We start from the raw sequence: 25,309 nt of genomic DNA, 5'->3' as shown, positions 1-25,309 counted from the left end.
GACTAATTGCTCAGGGAAGGCCAATACTCTGGTGCAAGTCTCATTCCAGTCTACATGGTAATTATATGCTAATGCCTTTTGAAATGAATTCAGAAGCCCCCACACCAGCATCGCAGTAAAGGGTAAGGAAGCTGAGATTTAATCACATTGTCTTCTGGGGGCTTAATTTAAAATTTCTTTTATACATGAACTGGGCCATCGATCGACAGAACTCGCTGGCTGCTCCAGCACCGTTAACAATGCAGTCCCACAGCAACAAAACTGCTGGTCGGGGGAGTGCGGAAAATCAGTCACGGCCAGGCTCTCGTGAGGAAGCAGAGGAAGCAGAGCTTCTGACATCAAAGAAGCCACCGTGCATGTTCGACCCAGCTCTTTTCTACGTCCTATAAGTTTGCCTCCCCTTAGGCCTGAAAGTAAGTCCAATCCGTGATGAATAAAAGGAGGCTCAGAGCAGAGGAAGAACATAACAATAGCAACAAAGCAGTCCTGAGAAATAATAGGAATAAATGGTGGATCTGTAAAAACAATCAAGACACGGATAACTTGACCTCATAGAGAAGCCACAAAAATAAATGGAGTGTGGGTGGGTAAGCAAATATACAAGATTTGCTCCAGCCCAGAAATCTAGTAAGTATAATCTAAAAGGCCCCTATATAAGCCTCCCACACAATGCAGTGTCCTTCTACAACCTAACGCACTGCAATATCCAAAGAACGGCTATTTTAATATGGGCTTGTAGCTTTCCTGGTACTCATCATTAAATCAATTTCCTATTCTCGGTTCAAAAGGACACTGGATTTGATATCACGCGATACACAAATTCCTCACATATCAGAGAGGAATGATTAAAATTTTTTCTCAGCTATAAAAAGAAACAAGGGAAATGTTTCCCACACAAATTTTTTCCAAATTTGCCAAAACTTTGGAAAAAGCCAAAAGTCACATGAGAAGATGGGTTATAACTGCTTAAGAATCCAGTCTGTGCATTTTTCCGTTCTCTCAGTTTTTCAAGATGCGACATGGAGCTATTGAGGAAGATGAAGGCTTCCCTTTGGGACTCACTTTAAGAGACAAGTGTAATCATATAAACAAACTATAAAAACCCCAAACACACAAATCCAGATGAAAATATTATTTTACAAATAATATCAGCTGAAATGTATTACTTTGTGCCAGATACCATGGCAAAATTTGACCCATTTTCTCTCACTAGTTCCCAGAACACTTTCTAAAGTTAATGCTATACAATTACTAGACTGTAAGCTCTATGGGAACAGGTACCATGGATTTTGTTCACCAAAGTAAAATCAGCACCTTGTTTATACACTGCTTCCTACGTGACAGATGCATAGCAAGATAGTTGCTGAATAAGTAATTTTCATTACTTACGGCAACTGAGGGTTAGAGAAGATAAGTAACTAGCTAAAGATACGGAAGGCGAGAATGTATGCTGCAACATATATTTATCAATCTTTTTTTTTTTTTAGACAAGAGAATCAATAGGGAGTGGAGGAGGATCAACTTCTTGCCATGTTTGATCTTCTTGCTCTTTCCATCTCTGCAAGAAGATAAAGTTGCTGAATAGCAACAAAAGAGTCAGATTTGGAAAGTAAAAAAAAAAAAAGAGTAGGTGGGTGGCAAGATGTTAATATCCTTTTTCAGACAAGAGAGCTCTTCCAGCCTCTCACCTAGAAAACAGAGACCTAAATTTTCTGTCTAGGAGGGACGAAATGTGATCTAATCAACAGTCAACTATGTGCAGGGCACTGTGTTAATTAAGCCCCTTCTGAAATGCAGCTAATGACTGAAAGAACTGGGATAAGTTAAAGCAGCTCTTCCAAGTTCAGTGCTTGCTGCCCTGTACCCAGTGAGACTTCTGTGTATGGACTGTAACACATCCTCATTGCTCTGCAGCCCCCGCTCATTTGTTACCCACATCTAACACAATGTCAGGCAGAGAAATAAAATACCAGTGCTCCTGTTGGTCTAGATCTCACGTGCCATTATTCCATCTTGAGTCTTAGTAAGATAGAGAGAATAGAACTAGAATCTTCATGGTCTAAATTATAGCCTTTGGAACATTTTCATATACCACACAATATAGGAAATCCATGTCTAGGTCCATATATCACAACACAGTAACTTCATACACATGATTTCCTAAAGACTAGAGCATCATAAATCAGATTCTCATGGATCTAAACAAATGGGGTTCGGCTGATGTACCACGGGGAACATGGTACACTTCAGTGGTTAGAGCATGAATCTTTAAGGCCCGCAAGCCTGGGTTCTTACCGAAACTTAGTAACTTAGTTCTGTAATATTAGACAAGTGACTGATGCAGTTTTCTTTTCCATAAAATGGGGATAGTACGAGTACTTACCAGATAGGTCTCTTAAGAATACTGAATACAAACGTGGGAGCATGTAGGTAAAGTACCAGTTAAGCTCAGTAAATTAGTTTTCACTTTCACCTCGATGACCACCGCCATCACTTTAGTCTCATCACTGAAGAAGTCTCCAAGCATCAACCAAAGGAAATAAACTTGAAGTGATGAACTGTATTGGTTAATACGTACTGCTGCCTTTGAGTTTTATGTATTTAATGATTATGCTGGTCACTGCTACTACCCAAGGTGGGTCCCTTTCATGATGCTGTATTACAAAAGAACAAGGAAGGTAATTCCAGAAGTGACTTCTTTGTGGAAATGGCTTTAAGATGGGGAGAGGGGCGCCTGGGTGGCTCAGTCGGTTAAGCATCTGCCTTCGGCTCAGGTCATGGTCCCAGGGTCCTGGGATTGGGCCCCGCATCGGGCTCCCTGCTCCTCCCTTTCCGACTCCCCCTGCTTGTGTTCCCTCTCTCACTTCACTGTGTCTCTCTCTGTCAAATAAAAATCTTTAAAAAAAAATTAAATAAAAAAGATGGGGAGAAACTACTGAGGCTTGGGAGAGAGGCATGATGCTAACGGTCTCGCAGTTGTGTCTGACCAGTTTGGGCTGTATTTATTATTAAGCAAATCAGATTATGGGAGACTGTGAATTCTATTCTGAGTCAAAGTCAGACAAGGAAATCATAAAATGCAAAATCAGAAACCCTCATTTTAAGTGGGCAGTCTGATACTCAATGCTCCTGTGATTTCTGGACCTTCATATGTCCAAGTGTTAGCACGTTTTATCCAAGAGGCTGCAGAGTGCTCCGGTTCACAAAAGCTAAGAAGCTGAACCGCCGGATACTGAATCCCAGCACCACTGTTTACTTCGCAATCCCACCAGTAAAAGAGGTGGCTGTACCCAACACTGAGTACGCATCAGCTGCCGCGGCTGTGCTTCAGATTATTGTATTCCGCACTGTGCAGTACAATAACCTTTCCGTGTCTGTTTCCTTCCTCTATGCTGTGAGCTCTCTGAATGAAGGGACTGGATGTATTCATCTTTCTTCCCGTGTCCAGTCCCAAGAGACACTCTAACGTTAGCTGAATGATGGACTCAAACAGCAAATAAACATCAAAGTGAGATCAACTCGGAACAGAAAACCTGACTTTAAGTTGAGGAAAGTAAGAATAAATAAGATTACTGATGACATCATCTAGCGAGTAATTAGCAAAGGACCAGCATCCCCTTAGCCTCTCTTACCTCTATCCTGTTCCTAAATAAGGAATCAATGTGGTCTTAACCCACATCACCAACTTCACAGATAGTAACCAAGCCTTATCACCCAGTTCACAAAGTTCTGTTGGTTCTAACACCTTCCCAAAAAACTAAACAACAACAACAAAAACAAATGCCATACTTATGGTTTATTCTAAAGCTAAAGAGAATTTTGATAAATACTAATAGTAGATTAGTACACAATTTAGTTTTAAACATTTTGGAATTTATGTTAAAAACAAATCCTATTCTTTTTAATAGGGTTTCATTAGATTTTAACTTAAGGATCCCTGAATTATTTTGCAAGATTAGGTCTTACTCAAGTAGCAAATAACATTTGCAAGCGACAATATGATTCCTGTTCTTCCTTTGGAAAATGATTTTGAATAGTTGAAGAAGATATAATGTGTAACATTCTTCACCATCACCTCACTTTCCTGCGTACTATTCCCTTTCACCCCTTCACCTGACCAAAAGAGAAATTAAAAATCTATGTCCCTCACCTCCAACAGTTCATCTCCAATACGCATTCGCCCATCCGTTGCAGCAGGTCCTTCTGGGTTAATTCCCACCACAAATATGCTCAAGCGCGACCGGTCTTTATTACCAGCAAGGCTGAGTCCAAGTCCATTCTTATCCTTTTCAAGCTCAATAATGTGCAATTCTCCAGGTAGGTCTGCATATCTTTGCCTGATTTTTTCTATTGAAAAAAAAGGGGGGGTAAAAAAAATTTAAATAGAGCACTTAAATCCACATTACAAAGGCATCAGCATGTCCCCATTCTTACCATGATGGTCCTTTTTTTGAGAATGAAGTAGTTGAAGTCATTCATAGCCTTATGTATAGGTAGGTTACAGTTAATTATTCCATCTCCGTTTAAAAAGTTTAGTTTACCAATAAAACCTTCTCTGATTGTTCAGGTTCACATTGGCCCAGACTTTCTGTGCATTATTTTCTTACCTAAGACAGTCAACACAAAGTGGGAGAAACCCTGGCTTCCCTATCCCCTTCAAAAACAGAGGGGGGTGGGTGGGAAACAAAGAATATATACTGAGCATCAGCTGTGTGCCAAGAGAGTGTTTGGTCCTGGAGATGTCATGCTGAACAAAACAGGCATGGTCCCTATTCTCATGGACTTGCATTCCAGTAGGAAAAAAAAAAAAAATCAACAATTCTAAATAATTATATTTCTTTAAACTATACAAATGGTATAGAAGAATATTTTACGTTAAGTGAGTAAAACAAGGGGAATTAAGGATATTGGTTTAGCTGTCAGATCTGAATTCAATACACAAATCAACCATTTACTCAATGTCCAATAATTAATACATTATTTTATTCTTTGGAATGCCATTTCTTCCTGTGTAAAATGGGCATGGTAATACCCACTTCATGGATGTTGAGAAAATGAAGTCAAAGTACCCGTTAAAGGACTTAATAGCTAGCTCATGGCTTACAGGTATTCTATAAATCTTTTATTCAATCTTTTGTCTCTGCTTGCTACCTCTACTCTTTGGTCTAAATTACCTATTTTAGGATTTGGCTGGTTGTGCTTCACTTGTGTGGATTATGTGCACAAAATCACACTGGCAGATCAGTGCGGGGAATGATACTACTTTAATCATGTCTTGTCCCCCACAAAGCACTAGCTTAGGCCAGGTGTGTTTCTGGGGCTCAAAGCCTGACACCTTCCACTATGGTATGATGCAATCATCTTATCAGTTGAATAACCAGTTGGTAGATTTTGACTATCCTGGAACTCTACACTCAGGCTAATCCTTGACTTAGGTCCACTATCCTTATAGGGAACCCTGAAAATTCAAAGCTGAACTCAAATAATTAGTGTTAAGGGGGATGGGGAGGAAAACCACCTAGCCATCGCATCACTTTACCAGACCTAACAAATACTGCCTTAGGAGAGTAGGTACATTTTAAAATCATAAAAATACTTTAAAAGAATTAACCATATAAATGGCTGCTTATTTTAGAAAGAATAAATCTGTTTGCTTTACAATGATTTTGAAAAGAATCTTACTTTCATGGGTAAAGCTTAAATAATAAAGAACACATTTAGCAAAGTACAGTAAGATACAGGTCTTGCAATGTAACAAAACTGCCTTCTATATAGGAAAAAAATAAAGTCATATTAACACTGAAGTAAATAAGCTCAAAGTGCTTTTTTTGGTCAACTACCAAGAACAAGACACTATGTGGGTATTTTAACAAATAAAGACTTATAAGACACACATTACAAGATGCTTACATAGCAACATAAGGGAAACAAACAAATACAATAAATATTAGACAACTACCATTACTTAAATAGAAGTTCCAATCACTATAGGGGCTGGTCACTGAATAAATACTAAATTAATTGTATGAGCCGTAACTGCTTTTACAGTTTTAAGAACTGTTACTTCTAGAAGAGATTTCATAGAAGCAGCAGAATTTGCAAAGGTTTCAAACAAGGTATAGAACTTACTTATGAGAAGAATCCTATAGGTGGACTAGCAAGTGCAGAAGCATATACGGTGGTAGAGTGAGGAGAAGAATGTGAGCACCCACTTGGCTGCCAATTGAAAGTTCTTTGGGTTGGTGGGTGGGTGATAAGAAATCATAGTACAAGGTTTACAGAAATGCCAACTGGGGATTCTGCAGAAGTGCTCTGGGGTCCCCCAGAGAGGACATTCAGTGTAAGACCTCTTTTCCCAGATTCAACCAGACCACTGAACGCTTTCATCCACTTTGTTGGAGTTACAGGGTAAGAAAGTTAAGGAATGCCACTATGGCTAAGAAAACAAGCTAGAACAAAAATTTTAACACACCTCCCTCAGAAAATAATAAAACAGAGATTGTTTAAAAAAGATACTGAAGACTTTACCACCACCATAAGCTCAAAGTAATAGATATAAGAGAACTCTGTATCAGACAGAAAATACACATATCTGCGGAAGCATGCACAGAACAATTACAGAAACAGACCGTGTGTTGAGCCATAAAAGAATCTTCAACTACTCTTACAGAATCAGTATCATACAGGCTATGTCTTTGGACACAGTGCAATGAAACTATGAAAAACTATGAATTAATGACAAAAAATAACTTTAAAATTCCACGGTGTCTAGAAATACATTAATGTTAGTGAAAAGCCCAAGGTTTAAAAGGGAAATAATAAGGGAAATTAAGAAATACAGTACTAACAACTGAATAAAAATGATACTTAGATGTCAAACTTGAGGGATTCAGCTAAAGCAGAACTTAGAAGGCTATTTACAATTTGGAATAATTTTTTCAGAAAACAAGAAAAAAGTTAAACAATAATAAACATTATACCCAGGAGGTTAGAAAAAGAGCTACCTAGCAAATGCAAAGAAAAAAGAGAAAATAGTAAAATAAGGGCAAGTATTAATGAAAATAGAACCATCACCATCAATCAAAACCAAATAATCCACAGAACAAAAACACTACAATAAGGATCAATGAAGTTAATACCTAGTTATTTGAAAACATTAACAAGACAGACACTGCAAAAACTGATCAGGGAAAAAAACAGATGAGAGAAATAAATTCGTGAACTAGAAAAGGGGAAATAACCACAGACCTATAAAATAAGATTGTAAATAGTGTATTGATATGAAATGCTGGCACACCTTAAAATCTAGAGGACAGATAAATTTCTCAAAATTTAAAATGCCGTATTTAGTGTAAGAATAAATGTAAAACTGCAATAGACTAGTAAGTATTAAAGAAACTGAAATGGGGGCGCCTGGGTGGCTCAGTCGTTAAGCGTCTGCCTTCGGCTCAGGTCATGATCTCAGGGTCCTGGGATCGAGTCCCACATCAGGCTCCCTGCTCGGCGGGAAGCCTGCTTCTCCCTCTCCCACTCCCCCTGTTTGTGTTCCCTCTCTCGCTGTGTCTCTCTCTGTCAAATAAATAAATAAAATCTTAAAAAACAAAACAACAACAAAAAACTGAAATGATAGTGAAGGATAGTCCCTTTAAAAGAAGTAACAAACCCCCCACAGTTCTAGATATTTTTATATTTGAATTCTATCAGATTTCAAGTGTTAATGAATTTTATCCATGTAAGCTGTTCCAGAACACGGCGGGTGGGGGGGTATCCACTTCATATTTTGAGGCTGGTATAATCCTGATTCTCCTTCCAAAAACAGAGACAAATCAAGAAAAGAAAATTACAGTCTTATTTAACTTAGGGTCATAGACGTAAAATTATTTTTTAAAAAATTTAATTGAGAGCATATTGAAAATATTAACTTGATCTCTATGATATAGCCAGTATTTCACCATTTCTGACATAAGAAACAGCAATTTTATATGATTCAACCTAAGAATATATTATGGACAAGGGCACATTCCAGGAATGCAAGGATAGTTAAATATCAGGAATTTTTTCAAGGAAATTATCACATTGATAAATTAAAGCAGAAAAGCTGGAAAATTATGTTAATAGAGAAAAGCATTTGAGAAGGTACAATATCTATTTATGATTTTTTTTTTTTTTAAACCCCAAACTGTTGGCAAACTAGAATAGAAGGTACTTTCTGGACTTAAACTGACAAAGAGAAAATACAACAGGAAAAAATAATTGCATATTTAAAACAAACAGGGAATTAATATATAGAGAAGCAGAAAAAGGTTAGCAACCTCAATAGAAATCTGGTCAAAAGACACAAAACTCAAGTCTCACAGACATATGAAGAAATGCTCAAGTTCATTAGTAATTATGGAAATGCAAATTACAGTGAGATACCAGTTTTCACTATTAGACTGGAAAATATCTGAAAGCTATATCATTAAGCCTTAGTGGAGATATGAGGAAGATGCCATAGGAATCCCTGTGCATCCTTCTGGAGAGAAGGCTGACACTACTTAAGCATACACATATTCTACACACCAGCAATTCTGCTCTTGGAAATATCCTAACAAATTCTTACACAGGTCTTAAGGGGATGTTCCTGGAGACAGCAGGGGAGTGTGGAGGTAATATGGGTATCTGTCACTGGGAGAGAGGATAGATGAAATGTGGTGGGTGGACATCACAGTGTCCCATCAGCAGGCAGAAGCAATTAATTGGAGGTAGTGACAGAGATTTTCAAACAGGGAGGAAAACAACAGGTCAATACCATTTATGTAATACCATTTATACAAACTAAGATTACCAGCAAAAATGGGTTTATTTGGGAATAACAGAGAATTGCAATCAGGGACGAGCAAGTAATGGCAAAAACCATAGGAATGGCATATCCCAGAATCAGAGACTCTTTAATTCAGGGAAAGCAAACTAAGAAACTATATAAAGTTATATTCTCTTATAGCACACCCCCACCATCACCCTCAGATTCCGTTTTATAAATGAAAAAGACTGAAGAAATGAAGATCTTGTATAAGGTTATGAAGCTAATTGATAGCTAGAAACTAAAGTCTTCTAACATATAAATTCTTTCTCTACCAAATCATGTTCAATTTCTCCAATAACATTTTAATTGTTTAAAAAGATTTTATTTACTTATTAGAGAGAAAGCGAGCACACGAGAGAGCATGAGCAGGGGGAGAGGCAGAGGCAGAGGGAGAAGCAGACTCCCCGCTGAGCAGGGAGCCCAAGCCAGGGCTCGATCCCAGGACCCCCAGATCATGACCTGAGCCGAAGACAGATGCCCAACCAATGGAACCACCCAGGTGCCCCACCTAGTAACAATTTTAAAGAGTAAGAATTAATTCACATTTTCCTCTCAGTTAAAGAAACTATCTTTAGAATCCTCATAATATCTCCTTACATGAAAGAAACATCTTGTAGTTTGCCATGTCCCTCTACCTTTGGGAACACCTCCATTTGCACGTTAGTGGATTGGTCAGTGTTTGGGCCACATCTGCTGAGTCCAAGTGCTGTGCTTTCTTCTTCACACCACAACTATCTCTTAGACTGGTAGAATTTTAAATAATAAGAGGATCCCCCTAAAAGAGCTCAGACAATGGCTCCCAGGGCTAGTCTCCTTAGAATTGCAAGGCTGCCTACCTAAAAATCACCCTGAGATCCTATGAAACAGAATCATGACTGGGCTCTGCCAGCTGAGATTCGGAGCCAATGACACGGATTGAAGTTCAGTAATGGGGTAAGGTTCTCTTTATAACAAGGTCCTTAGACGATTCTCGGGGGCAGCTAGATCTGTAAATAACAGATTGATCTCCCATGCAATACAAACATTTTTTCTATAGTTATTGTGACAGTCAACCATAAAAAAGTTCAGATACCAAAATTTAAGGCAGCCTTTAAATACATCCTTCACAAAACTAATCGAATATGGAGAGTATCTCTGGCTCCACGATCATGCCTCAGGATTAAATAAGAAATGTTTGACTATATAATAGGTTACTTTAGGATCTCAGCCTCAACCTTTCTGCTTCTAGCTCCCACCCTCCCAAATGGCCTCCCTCCCTCTCCCATCGCAGATGTTTTCTGCCATTTCCATGACTACTTGTTTCTACTCTGAAGCTGTAATAAAAGGTGAGCTAGATTTTCAAAAGGGAGGAGAAAAACAAAGTTAGTCTTTGCGGGGGCGGTGGGGGGAGGCAGAACTGAACCCTCATCTTTGAAAAACCAAGACACCTCATGCCAGCTTGTTAATTCAGAATCTGAGCAATTTGTAGTCAGGCTCCTCGGGCTGAGTCAGCACCGACTGCTCTGCAGTGTCAATGGGGGTGGGGGTGGGGGCACGGGGGGGAGGGGCTCTGCCGCAGGGGAACCCCACGACTGGGACTCGTTTCCAGGGTAACCAGTGGCTGAGCAAGGGGCACATCCCCAGTTGAGGAAGGGGATAAGTGGGAAGAAAATGTGTAAAGAGAATGGTTTTCTTAAATCTTTTTTTCAGTTCCACAAAAAATACAGTTAAAGAGGTGGGGTAAAGAGTATTATTTTATTTGAAGCCATTGGGATTCTCCCCTGAAATTAACAGAACCCACACTTTGTTTCTTGTACAGGTGCCCACATACACACCCACATGAATTATGTTAAGTACCAGCCTTCAGCAACAAAATATTACAAGTGTTTACAATGATCCAGGATCTTACTAACCCCAGTACTGGTATTTTTCTGGAAATATTTGTGATAAATAGCCACCCTTATACTGATTTTCATTGACTTTCACAATGTATTGGTCAAGTGGCAGTCATTCCTATCCCAAATAACCTAGATGCCCTTCCATTCTAAATACAAATCAGATTAGGATATCAGGAACCCACTTCTTTGGCACCAGGCTTTAACTTCTCTGAATGAACATCAGCCTAGAATAACTAGAGAGAGAGAGAACAGTCTTTTCTACTCAGCTGAACAGTCACGCTTGTTTTAAACATGGATTTTCTAACCCCATGACAGTGTTATCTGAAGAAAGGAATCTCAAGTTGCTCATAATTCTGTATCAAAGCAACAATGCCTTTTCCTAGTCCAAGAAAGCCAGTAAGATTTCTCTAGTGTGATCTCAGGGTGTTTTCCTATCATCACAGGAAGCCAGGTGTTGCTAAGTAACAGAGCCTTTCTCCCAAGAAAGAAACTTAATTCAAGTCACTGCCCAGTATTTTAATAGAAAATGTTCAACACACTGGAATAATGACCTGATACAGTTTCAGAAACATTTAGGTATCTGGTCTGTTTTTAAATATCAAAGGATAATACAGAGAAAATATTTAAATACATTTTCTTTACATTAAATACAAGGATCTCACTTCTAAATAATCAGGTTATAATAAACATCGCTTAATCTAATTTTCTTATGCAGTTACCAACTTTTAATTCTCTATGAGTTGGTGAGTACATGCAGATTTGAGAAGTAAAAACATATGAAAAAAATCATAACTAATCATAAAAAACAGCATATGAACTTCAGTAGTAAGGAACAAATCTCAAGTGAAAGTCCAGACCAAATAGAACAAATAATGAAAATAAGTCAACGTAAAGAAACTATATCTTACATAACAACAAATAAACAAACTTCCCTCTTACATGTTGTAGATGCTTTGGCCAGTATGTAAATGTGATATTATATGGATCTATAAATAGAAATTAATAATTGAAACACACAAACATGAAAACTACACTTAAGTATAATAATAGATATTGTTCTAAGTACTTCATTATTAACTCACTTAAACTTTATGAAAACTCCATGAGATGGGTATTACTTCCAACTTTATAGATGAGGAAACTAAGGCATAGATCGGATAGGTAATGCACAGTTGCACAACTAGTGAATGGTAAAGCCAGGATTCAAAACCAGGGAGTCCAGCTCTGGAGTCCATGATCTTAGGTGAATGCCAGGGCCAGAATTAAACAAAAAGTATTACTCACAGAATTCAGAAGAAAAACAGGTAAGTCAAATCATTTCATTCCTTTCATTCACAAAAATTCAATCCACATTAAATAGAAGAATGAAAAAAAAATTAGCCATAAATCTAAAGTGAAGAAATTCAGGCAGTCAGTTAGAACAAGAATCAGGGGCGCCTGGGTGGCTCAGTCGGTTAAGTGTCTGCCTTCGGCTCAGGTCATGGTCTCAGGGTCCTGGGATGGAGCCCCGCATGGGGCTCTCTGCTCAGCAGGAAGCCTGCTTCTCCCTCTCCCACTCCCCCTGCTTGTGTTCCCTCTCTCGCTGTGTCTCTCTCTGTCAAATAAATAAAAATCTTAAAAAAAAAAAACAACAAAACCTTAAGAGAGATCCCCCTCCAAGCTCCAAATGCCATTGTGGACCTTCAAGATGACTGAAAACAAGGTATAAAAAATGATTTATCAATGACTCTAGATTTTTCCTAAGTCTTGAGAGAAACCAGGAAAAAAATTTTGATTTTGAAAACAGCACTGAGAAAAGCCAAATGCAATTTTAAAAACACTCTTTACTATCATTTGTCGTACATTTTAAGTATCAGGAGAACATAGGATATGGTTCTTTAATTACTATAAAAGCACCAAGTCGCAAGCTCATGATGGTGATTGTGTGGGAGAAATGTGTTGGAGTCGCGCCGATTTTGCTCCCTGGTCATTACCCAGTCATGCAGTGATGCTCAGCAAAGCTCCACAACGGCAACAGATCAGGAAATCAGCAGCGCACTGACAGCATTAAGGTATTTAATTATATTTTCCGGAAGGGAAAAAAGTGGCAGTTTGCAAGAATTAAAGAGAACTGTAGAAGAATATAGAAAAAGGAATATAACACGGTATTTTCCAAGTTTACCAGGTCCCGTTAAGTGACTGATTCTTTGGAAGCAAACTTCCCTCTGCATACCTGGCTTAGGAAACCATCTGGTTTTGTTTGCCCAGGGCCCTGTATATACATATTAGTTCCAATAACCATCGGAGCAAGGTTCAGGGAAGAAGTAGAATTCTAGCTGAGATTTGACAGTATTTTGTGTAGTCATCATTAGTGGTTTATTGGTTATGTTTCCCCACTATCATGAAGGAAGAAACTACCTCTGTTTTGTGTAGGCAGGGTTCATGGCCCAGAGCAGGTGCAGCATAAATATATGAATAAATTATGGAAACCAAAATTTACAAATTCTTCATTATCTGAATTGGTCAATAAACAGGTTAAGTGAACCAAAATTTCTAATTAATACAGAGTTATATTTTCCCTAAGAATTAAGTTATAAGAAAAGACTCCAAGATTAAACTGAGAACATCTTTTCTGAGTAATTAACATGTTTCATCTTCATTAGGAGCATTACCTTTTAGGTATGTTAAGCCAGATTCAGTCAGAACAAAAATACAGGTGGTTCAGAATCAAAACGATCTTCTCCAAAAGGTACATACTGAAGTCAGAAAGTGCCACTGTTCAAAGTCCACTGATGCCATATTGTATCTGTTTGACCTCCTCCAAGTTACTTAGCTTCAAATTCCCATCTTTAAAATAAGATAACCTTTCCTATCCTAGGAATCTGAGAAGGCAGAACTAAAGAACATACTAAAATGTTTAGCTTAATGCCTAGCGCACAAAAGCTTTATTCCCTAACCAGCCAAAACTTTCCTTCCATATGTCTTGCAGTTGGAGAGCTCCTGAATGCACCACATAAACCAGCTTTAATTACATTGCAGTGCTTATTAAAATTATCATTTTTATTTTAAAAATGAGGGAACGGGTTATGAGAATTTAAGTAATAGGCATAAGGTTGCATGGTACGTTTAATTTTTAAATAATGATAAGGAAATATCCCATGAAACTTTTTTTTCAAAGATTTTATTTATTTACTTGACACAGAGAGAGAGACAGCGAGAGAGGGAACACAAGCAGGGGGAGTGGGAGAGGGAGAAGCAGGCTTCCCACTGAGCAGGGAGCCCGATGTGGGGCTCGATCCCAGGGCCCTGGGATCATGACCTGAGCCGAAGGCAGACGCTTAACAACTGAGCCACCCAGGCGCCCCCCACCCCCATGAAGCTTTTTAAATCATTTTAGAAGACAGATCAACATTAATTCCACAATTTGTCATGATTTAAATGTTCAAACGATTTTAAACAATAGCAAAACTGGTTTAACATTTCATCCCATAGCATGTGAGATTCCATATTTTATTTATTTATTTATTTATTTAATGAGTCTCTGTCCAGGTTTTCTTTAAAAATTTTTGAAATTTATTTGACAGACAGAGAGAGAGAGAGAGAGACAGCACAAGCAGGGGGAGTGGCGGAGGGAGAAGCAGACTCCCCACTGAGCAGGGTGTCCCACGCGGGGCTCAATCCCAGGACCCTGGGATCATGACCTGAGCCGAAGGCAGACACTTAACCGTCTGAGCCACCCAGGTGGCCCTTCCATAATATTTTAAACAGGGCTTAAGCAAAGGAACCAGTTACCGGAAAGATCACCTTTACTTCTGCAACAGGCTGATGGCATATTCACATGTTTCCAAGTCAAATGGGAGGCTACTTGGTGCGGTGGAAAGAAGCAACAGAACTTGGTGAAGTACCTGGACTCTGCTTTCTAGCCATGAAATCTTGGGCAAATCATTTACCTTAGTCCAGCCTCTGTTTGGTCATGAGTGGAATGAAAATAATCTTGCCTGCCTTTAGCATCTGACAGGAGTTTTAAATGATCAGATAAGTGGTACTTGTGAAACTGTCGTAAAAACAGTTATGCTCTAAAACAATGTAAAAAAGGTGGCAATCTTCTTATATAAAGATTTTGGTTTTGAAGTTTTTTTTTTTTTTTTTTTTCAAATAAAGACTTATCGAGAATAAGGGAGCATCATCCTGATGAAATTTCTACTTCAACTGACAACTAAACGAGGGGAGTGAAAAATCTGAGAGGTATCTTAGAGTTCTGCAATTTGGACACTGAATACTTGGATGGTGGTATCTTTTGAACAGTTCAAAACTTTCTTGGCTAAAAGTTAACTCCCTGGGGGAAAGGAGAGATGAACAGGTGGAGTACAGAGAATTTTTAGGGCGGGAAAGTATTCCATATGGTACTATAATGGTGGATACATACCATCATACATTTGTCAAAACCCACAGAATATACAACACCATGAGTGGACCCTAATGTAAATTATGGACTTTGAGTGATAATAATGTGTCAGCGTAGGCTCATTGATTACAACAAATGTGCCACTTGTTGATAGTGGGGGAAACTGTGAGAGTGGGGGGTTGGGGGAGAGGGGAGTTAGCAGGAGATATATGGAAACTCTATGTACTTTCTGCTCAATTTTGCTGTGAACCAAAGCTATTCCAAAAAATCCCATCTAAAATAAATAAGTAAATAAATAAAAAGTATATTATCAGAAACTATAAACTTCCTAGAAGGAAACATGGGAAAAGCTTCATGACTTCAGACTTGGCCATGATTTCCTGGATATGCCGCCAAAGGCAACAAAAGCAAAAATAGACAAATGAGATTACTTCAAACTTACAAACTTTTGTTCATCAAAGAACACAATCAACAGAATGAAAAGGCAACCTATGGAATGGGAGAAAATATTTGCAAATCGTAACCATGATAAGCAGTTTATATCCAGAATATGTAAAGAGATCCCATAACTCAATAACAAAAAAATTAAATAACTCAATTTAAAAATAGACAAGGGACTTGAATAGACATTTTTCCAAAGACAATCTATGAGTGGGCAACAAGCCTACGAAAAGATGCTCAACATCACTAATCATCAGAGAAATGAAAATCAAAACCACAATGAGATAGCACCTCCTTCCCATTAGGATGTCACTATTAAAAATAAGAAGTGTTGGTAGAGGGGCACCTGGGTGGCTCAGTTGTTAAGCGACTGCCTTCGGCTCAGGTCATGATCCCAGGGTCCTGGGATCGAGCCCCACATTAGGCTCCCTGCTCAGCGAGAAGCCTGCTTCTCCCTCCCCCACTCCCCCTGCTTGTGTTCCTTCTTTCACTGTGTCTTTCTCTGTCAAATAAATAAATAAAATCTTAAAAAAAAAAAAAAAAAGTTGGTAGGGATGTGGAGAAGCTGGAATCTTCCTACATTGTTGGTAGGATCGTAAAATGGTGCAGCCCCTCCGGAAAACAGTACGAAGGTTCCTCAAAAAATTTTAAAAAGTTACCATATGATCCAGTCATCCCAATTCTGGGTATATACCCAGAAAACTGAAAGCAGGGTCTTGAAGAAATATCTGAGCACCCATGTTCACAGCAGCACTATTCATAGTATTTTCTCCTCACAATAAACAGATGAATGAGTGAATGAATAAATGAAATGACTAAAAGAAGTTAACCCTTGACAATGTATTTAAAGACTACATTGTGATCTAGATCTGTCTGTGCCAAAATGACAAGTGGGAGTGAGGAAGGTGACTGCATATATAGTCTGTGGAAAAGCAGCAATAAAAGGAAGCATCTATCCTGTACACCTAGATATGCCAAAAGATTAGGCTCTAAAAACCTGGCGGCTAAGATGATTATAATAAAGACACAGACAAGACACCAAAGACTGTCAAAATAAACTGCCAACATTCCTCACTCATGTCCTTCCCACAGAGGAACAGATACGTGTTTTCTCTCTGGCGTTGGAAATTTTGCACCGTTTAATTTTTTATCCCTTGCGTTTTAATATCTTCTTGGCTTTTTTTCAGGCAGTCAAGATGGTAACATGAAAAAGGAATGATTTCAGGCATCATAGCCAGTCTGTTCTTATTTATGTCTCGTCTTCAGACTGATCACACTGAAAGAAGCTGACAGTCAGAACCTGGACAGGATCTTGCACATCAGTGAACAATTGCTTTCTCCCAAGAGAAAAGAAAAGATAAATGGGGACGGGACGGAGAGGAAGGAGCAAGAAAACAGAAAAGCAAAAGTAACAGCAGAGGGGGAAAGCAAGCAAGGAAATGTCTTTTGAGGACTAATCTAAAATCTCCAATGGGCAATTCTGAACTCAGATTTATAACAATAGCAGATGCTGCCTTTCTGACAGGTACCTTCAAATAAATGATCTCATTTAGTACTTCAATAGCCCTTTCTAGAAATAAGAAACACTGAGGCTGGGCGGGATTAAGTGCACTGCCCAAGAACGTTAGCTCGCAAAAGGCAGAGTTGATATTTTAACATAAATCACTGTCCCTTTTATAAATTATAAACCACACGTTTCTGTAAAAGTTAATATAAAACTGTATCTAGCACTCTGCTCATCTTTTTTTCTAATGCATAGTCAACTTAATCCTCTGGAAAGCAGGTTCTGAATGCTTATTAAAGGTATCTTTCCTTGACTATAAAGTTCAACTCTTAAGAGTAATTTAAATGCTGTATGTCAATTGTACCTCAACTAAAAAAAAAAAAAAGATAATTTAAGGTAAAATTAGTAAACAAAAGTATCACAAGCAAGTTTAGAAAAAGACAACAATTTTAGGAATAAAAGGAGAGTTCTTAACTTAGTATGGGTAAATAGAAACAAAATGACCCCTGATATTTTTGATAGCCTCCCTAAGTCCCTCACACTCCTAGCTGCACCCAAGATGCATGAAAGGGTTCAGCAAATGTTTCTTTTGGAGCTCCATTTTCTGCCATGTTCCCTTGCATGCTGCACCGTAGCCATATTATAACATCAAACGGCTTCTCCGTTTTCCCTGCCTTAGTAAATCTGTACAGTGATCAAAGCAGCATTCCATGAGCCCTCCAGCACGAGTCCGTTCTCTTATTTCCAAGATACTGGAGCCTTTTCTGTCAAAGCCTCTTCTTCCACTGTGAAAACTGATTTACTTATCTCTCTTCCTCACAGGACCAGGGTTCCTTGGCAACCAGACTCATTTTGTATCCCCAACCCCTCTCACGGTATCTGGCACATAGTAAACACTCAGTTAAATGAGTAATATGTGAATTGCAGCCACAAGATGTTCAGGATGAGAGAGGGAATATTTTTTCAGGTTTGCCTTTCCTGGCAATTCCCTTTTGCTTAAATTTTGATGGACTTCTACGGCCCTAACAGATTACCATTCAAGAATAAAGACGGGGGCACTGGCAAGAGAAAATCCAAGTTACCTGGTACAAAGGGCCCAAAGTCCCCTCTGAAGTCTATATAATAGCTTCCCAGATGAATTCCCAGAGGCGTGCTCCTGGGGAGCCTGGGTCTTCCTGTCTCACCCTCCAAACTCTCCTGGTACAAATCTCTCCTACTCTGACCATCCAAAGCAATGCTCCATCCAGTTACATTGGGCCATAGAACCTAGTGACTAAGAGCAGGGGCTCTGGAGTGAGACGGTGGGTTCAAATCCCACTTTTGTCGCTTGTAGTTGGAAAAACTAGGGCTGTTTAACCTCTGTCTTTCCTCAGCTACCTCATGTGTAAAGTGAAAATCATAATAGTAACTATGTGTTTGTGTTGTTTGGGGGATTATGTGAGGTAATGCATTTGAAGCCTAGCACAATACCTGGTCCTATTTCCAGCTTTACTCTACACTTTTTTACTTTGCAGAATCCTGTAATTTCCCACATCTGCAAATTTTCCACATGATAATCACCCTACAGCCCACAGATTGCTAAGCCCTCCCTATACTCCTTGCCTTTTGCCCCTGTCACTGGTTTGCTCCGTCCCTGGTCAACTGAACTACTTAACTCCCTGGTCCCTACTTATATCCCATGAGTTCAAAGAATAAAAAAAGGCTCCATTGATGGACATGTAGGGGGACTGGGGTTGCACTTTGAGAAACCACAGTGTTCACTACGTGATTATGTAACTTTTAGCTTAGAAATATCAAAAACAGTTATGAGATGAATGCAGAAGACATTAAAGACAATAATTATATTCAAGTGCAAATAACATCTATTGAGAATGAGTTTTATATTAGGCATGCATCAGGCTCTTTCATATATTTTTTTTTCTCACTTAATCCTCAAACTAACATTCAAGGTAGGCATTAGCTATGTATACTAAAGATGAATGAACTGAAGCCCCCAAATTTTAAAGGGCTTGAGGTTGTGCAGCTAAAGAGTGATTAAGGTGAAATTTCAATACAGATCTTCTGATTCTACACACAAAGGCTCTTCGGCTATAATATCTGTTTTTTTTTTTTTACTTCCAGAGATAAAAGTGAGTTAAATGTATGTATTTTTCTTGATCTGGATCAGTAATGTGAAAGTGAACTTCGCTTAGTCCCCCTAGTATGAAGTAAGTATAAAGGCTGAAAATTATGCTTACTCATTCACTCGCTCAAAAGAGTTTTTAACGAAAAAAGCATTGTGCTTGCTAGATGTTGATGGGTAATGAAGGCTTGACCGTGGAGTTTACCACCTCATGGAAGAGATGGGTTTAATCTAATAATCACAGAATTAACACAGAAAAATGGTAGAGAGAAAAAGCACCACAAGGACTGTGTAGAAGAAGTGTTGGTATCTGAAATGGACATCAAGAAGGGCTTCCTTAAGGAAGTGAGGTTTGGGTTTAAGAGAGTTGAAAGAGTAATACTAACTGAACAGGTGGAAAGTGTGTGCAAAGGCTCTAACCCAGGGAGGAGGATAGTATGCTGGAGGAACTGCCACTTGAGATAGAACAGAAGGCAAGAAGACACTGGAAAGATGTGGAGAGAGATCCTGGGGCCAGATCCTGAGGACCTCTGGACAAATCCGATAGAAGCCACTGAACTTTGGGGCAGGGATGAATGACTTACCTACAAAGGAATCCAAATCTGAACTATGTTGTAAGTGAAACCTAATGCTTACTTACAGATTATATACATAAAATTCAATTAAATTTTAAAGCCACTAAAATGTTAAGTTCCAGAGCAGGCAAACAGATTTTGTAGCAGAATAATCAATCAATAAATGAATAAATTTTAAAAGGTTCACCAACTCAGCAGATTCTAATATGTAAGACATCGATATAAAATCCTGTTCATAAATACAACCACAGATTGGAGGCTTTAAATTTTTTTTTTTTAATTTTATCATGTTATGTTAGTCACCATACAATACATCATTGGTTTTTGATGTGGTGATCCACGATCCATTGTTTTTGGAGGCTTTGAAATTTTGAGTTATAAAATTAAGTTGTCTAAAACCCCTTTTCATTTTTTTTTAAAGATTTTTTTCATTTTAAGTAATCTCTACACCCAATGTGGGGCTCAAACTCACAAACTTGAGATCAAGAGTCCCAAGTACCACTGATGGAACCAGCCAGGCACCCCTCATTTTTATACTATTTCAAGCATATACAATAAAATGATCGTGTAGCATAGTATGCAAGTATGACACTTAAACATGATTTGAGTTTAGCTCTAACTTAACAAACTTCATTAAGAGTAAATGCTGCCTTATTTTCTTTCCAAATTCCAATTTAGGAAGAACTTAAATATCTTTTCGGTATGTCAAAGAAATCTCTTCTGAAAGCTTTAATCTGCCAAACTATCACATTTTTATTTAACTGGCTATTTTAAGAATAATCAAGAACTTGTAAGAAAATTATATTGCTTTTTAATATACCTTAATATAAAGTATAATAAATAATAAAAAATACATATTACCTTCTAGATATCATTAGAATAAATAACGGTTCAACTAGAATCATAAACCAAAATTAAAATACTATACAGGCCTAAATGTTCACTCTTGTCTGGTTTGGATAAACAGAACAAGCAAGCAAATAAACAAAAGGGATGATGTATGCTGCTTTTTATACTATCCTTCTTAAACAAAGTGCTTGAAGTTCTATATAGAAAGTATATTTTGGTCGCATTCCACAAATAGAAAAATGTGTACTTTAGAATGGAGGAAATGTGATATTATACTACAGCTTCTTCCCTACTCTTATTTCCAAAGTTTTAAACCTATGTCATAAACATAAAATAATGGTCAAGGCCAGAACTGAAGAGAAAAGAAGTTAATAAATTATAGGCTGATGGGGTAGAAGGGTGAGGGTGCTGAGCTTTAATGTGCACAATAGGGTTAAAGGTCTTTAGTCCCTCTCATGAAATTCAAAGAAGTGCTAACCATTTTGCCTAAGGTTAAAAGCTCCACCTCTCCCACCCTGTCTTAGCTCTTAAAGATTCTTTTTTTTTTCTTTAAAGATTTTATTTATTTATTTGACAGAGAGAGACACAGCGAGAGAGGGAACACAAGCAGGGGGAGTGGGAGAGGGAGAAGCAGGCTTCCCACAGAGCAGGGAGCCCGATGCGGGGCTCGATCCCAGGACCCTGGGATCATGACCTGAGCAGAAGGCAGGCGCTTAAGGACTGAGCCACTCAGGCGCCCTCTGATGTTCCCTGCGGGGTGTGTGCCAGGCCTTACCCATTCTCTCTGACCATCACACCTGCTCTCACAGCTTATACCACTGGTTCCACAACAATGACTCCCTTAACATCCAGAACCACACTAGGCTCTCAGGACAGCTCTCGATAAATGCCTGTCAAATGAATGAACGCGTATCTTCTTTTCTAAGAAAAGTTCTACTTACATTAACTTATGGCCCTCTCTCCATATTTCCTAGAATATTAAAAATCCCACCATTGGAAAATCTACTAATTTGTTCTCTATCCATCCTATTCTACCTTTCCTGCTCATAGAAATGCATACTTTTAGCTGGGCGTGTGTCCACCCAGAAGAAAAATATCTCTCAGCCTCCTTTGTAGCTAGTTATAGGACTAAACTCTGGACGGTGGAATATAAGCTAAGGAATTCTGGGCAAATTTCCAGAAATACCATTAAAGGAGGAATGTTGCCCTTCCCTTCCCCTTTTTCCTTCCTGGCAGCTGGAATGCAGCCTTGATCATTAAAGCTAGTGTCCTCCTAACCCTGAGGGGATGTAGGGAGTGGAGGTGGCACCACGATATGAAAGGAGCCTGGCTCCTAGACACCATACAGTGCCTGCTTCCGACTCATACCTACGGGAAAAATACATCCCTGAGAACAACTCCAGAACAACTATAATTTTGGGGTTTCTTCACTTATAGTTGGAACCTAATCCTGATACATCTCTACACAATTCTCTGTATCCTCCCCTTGTATTCTATCAAGTTAATTGTCCTTTAAGATTATAATCAGGGGCACCTGGGTGGCTCAGTCGTTAAGCGTCTGCCTTCAGCTCGGGCCGTGATCCCAGGGTCCTGGGATTGAGTCCCACATCGGGCTCCCTGCGCGGCAGGAAGCCTGCTTCTCCCTCTCCCACTACCCCTGCTTGTGTTCCTGCTCTCGCTATCTCTCTCTCTGTCAAATAAATAAATAAAATCTTAAAAAAAAAAAAAAAAGATTATAGTCAGATTATTTCTTCAGCTCAAGAGTTTTAATAGTCCCCTACTGTATATAAGAACAAGTCTCTTTGCTTAAAACCCTGCGGCATCACACCACAAACTTTACCAACTACCGTACCTACACACTTAGGTTGATGTAACTTATATCTGCTTTGTCAACTACAAAACTGCTTTGTGTTGGGGCATCTGGGTGGCTCAGTTGGTTAAGCATCTGCCTTCGGCTCAGGTCATGATCCCAGGGTCCTGGGATCGAGTCCCACATCAGGCTCCTTGCTCAGCAGGGAGCCTGCTTCTCCCTCTTCCCTCCCCCCTCCCCCCGCTCATGCTCTCTCTCTCTCAGATGAATAAACAAAATCTTTATTAAAAACAAACAAACCCAAAAACTGCTTTGTGCAAGTAACTGAAACCTAAACTCCAGACAGGGTATTTGAAAAGGAATACTGTAAGAAGAAAGAAAAGAAACAAAAGAACACAGTCAATGCCAAAACTTTCACATACCTTCTGCATGATTTTATATAACCTGATGCTCATCCATTTACTCATTCAATTAATATTTATTGAGTGGGTCCTCTGGACAAGGCATTAACAAGATGTGCTGAATTAAAAATAAATCAAGACACACTATCTTTGTGAAGCTATAAATAGAATGAATAAGCACCTATGAATAACCATATCATCACAGTAGGCTGTAAGAGTAAACTTGAAGAGAAGAGCTGGGAGAGTGAGTTATGGGAGACAACACTTCTAGCTAAGACAATCAGGAAAGGTTTCTTGTGAGAAGAAAAGACGGTAGCGTTTGAGCTCTGATAGGAAGGGCTTCTTCCCTGTGTGAGCAACCAGAGGCTACCGTACCCCTATTTCTTGTGTCTGCTGGATGTAGATTTTCTGCTTTGTCTTTTGCAATCAGGTTGACACTTTTCCTTTGCTGACCCTGCAGTCAGCAGACCTGCCTAAAGTCTCTCTGTCAAATACAGTTTTTGTCTCATTCTCTGTGAATGTTTATTGTTACGAGGTATCAATGCTTGCACATTTAACTCTGCCTCTTTTGGTGACAATGCATCTGGCTCAAACTAAATGCATCAGAAGTCAGTGTTTCCTCCATCTAGAAATGAATGAAATAAAAAATATTGAGAAAAATTCTCAGTAAAATGATCTTTTCCAGAGTACTAATTTGCATCAAGATTGTAGGAAATTTCCAAAGAATCAAGAGGGATTTGAAATGTTCTCCATAAAAATTCTACTTTATTCAAAGAACAATTTTTATGATGAACTTAGACTTGTATAATAGAAAAGCATGAGGCAAAGGATGATCATGACGAGAAACTACCATCTATCATGTGCAGGATACCTGCTCCAAGCAGGCAGGATGCTATGCACTTTGTATGCATTACATCCCTTTGTCCTCTAAACCATCCAGTGAGGTAGGTGCTTTCATCTCCACTTTACAGTTAAGGACAGAGTTTTGGAGTCATTAATAAAGAGATGACTTAGGACTAAAATTATAGAACTCCAAACCCCAATCTCTTAACCACTAAATTATGAGTTATATGCATTTATATAAAGTCGAAGATAATTCCTTCCTCAGAACAATATACAAGAAATACTGATGTTGAATAAATAACTTGAAAACATCATTTATTCTTTCACACAACAGTAAGCAATTATTATGACAAGGGACTGTGTTGGACCCACGTGACAGAACCATTCTAAACACAGCAGCAGAGTTCTTTATAGAAGTGGAAATTGTTACTTCCTAAAGTTACATTGCAGCTTGTATTAATTTTGGAGATAAAATGTTATGTTATTTATTATCTGCTATGTAATCATTGATCCTGCACTAATTTCAAAAGTCATACTATGCTGTCTAGTTCTATTTGGCTGTTCCGATTTAAAGTGTCATCTAATCCTCCTATCAGTCATGGTTTTTATAGATTAGAACAGTGGTGTTTTGGGGCGCCTGGGTGGCTCAGTTGGTTAAGCGACTGCCTTCAGCTCAGGTCATGATCTTGGAGTCCTGGGATCGAGTCCCGCATCGGGCTCCCTGCTCAGTAGGGAGTCTGCTTCTCCCTCTGACTCTCATGATCTATCTCATTCTCTCTCTCAAATAAATAAATAAAATCTTAAAAAAAAAAAAAAAGAACAGTGGTGTTTTATGGGTTTCACGGGTAACGTAATACAGAGAAGAACTACCTTATCCTACCCCAAAACACATACATTCTGAACTTAAATAGAAAATTCAAAGAATTGATAGTCATCCTTGGACTCCTTATGGGCTGAAAGACCCCACATTAAAAAGCCCAGATTAAAATTTTGGCTCTTATCAAAAACTAATGATGAAATGTATGGTGATTAACATAACATAATAAAAAAAAAATTTTTTTTTTGGCTCTTAGGGCACCTGGCTGGCTCAGTCAATGGAACACACAACTCTTGATCTCAGGGTTGTGAGTCTGAGCCCCAGGTTGGGTGTAGAGATTACTTAAAATAAGATCATTTAAAAAAAAATAAAAATAAATTTAGGGGGGCGGGGGATGGGTTAGCCTGGTGATGGGTATTAAAGAGGGCACATACTGCATGGAGCACTGGGTGTTATACGCAAACAATGAATCATGGAACACTATATCAAAAACTAACGATGTAAGATCCAAGATGGCGGCCAGGAGGAGGCTGATGAAGGAGCTTGAAGAAATCCGCAAATGTGGAATGAAAAACTTCCGTTAACATCCAGGTTGATGAAGCTAATTTATTGACTTGGCAAGGGCTTATTGTTCCTGACAACCCTCCATATGATAAGGGGGACTTCAGAATCGAAATCAACTTTCCAGCAGAATATCCATTCAAACCACCGAAGATCACATTTAAAACAAAGATCTATCACCCGAACATCGATGAAAAGGGACAGGTCTGTCTGCCAGTAATTAGTGCTGAAAACTGGAAGCCAGCAACCAAAACCAACCAAGTAATCCAGTCCCTCATAG

At 38.7% G+C, this 25,309-nt stretch overlaps 1 protein-coding gene across 1 annotated transcript in view; it reads right to left on the bottom strand.

Annotated features, from left to right (window-relative positions):
* PATJ (PATJ crumbs cell polarity complex component) overlaps nucleotides 1-25,309 on the bottom strand; it is a 332,644-nt gene that overhangs the window by 133,032 nt on the left and 174,303 nt on the right. The window contains exon 28 of the mRNA XM_081816865.1: nucleotides 4,151-4,347. Within this exon, the coding sequence (XP_081672991.1) occupies nucleotides 4,151-4,347 (197 nt within the window). The remainder of the gene's footprint in view (nucleotides 1-4,150; nucleotides 4,348-25,309) is intronic.

The sequence above is a fragment of the Leptonychotes weddellii genome, chromosome 4 (genome assembly GCF_054177405.1).
Source record: "Leptonychotes weddellii isolate Sample4059 chromosome 4, ASM5417740v2, whole genome shotgun sequence".
NCBI lineage: Eukaryota > Metazoa > Chordata > Mammalia > Carnivora > Phocidae > Leptonychotes > Leptonychotes weddellii.
The sequence above is the reverse complement of the archived record's forward strand: the minus strand, read 5'-3'. Positions and strand labels throughout refer to the sequence as shown.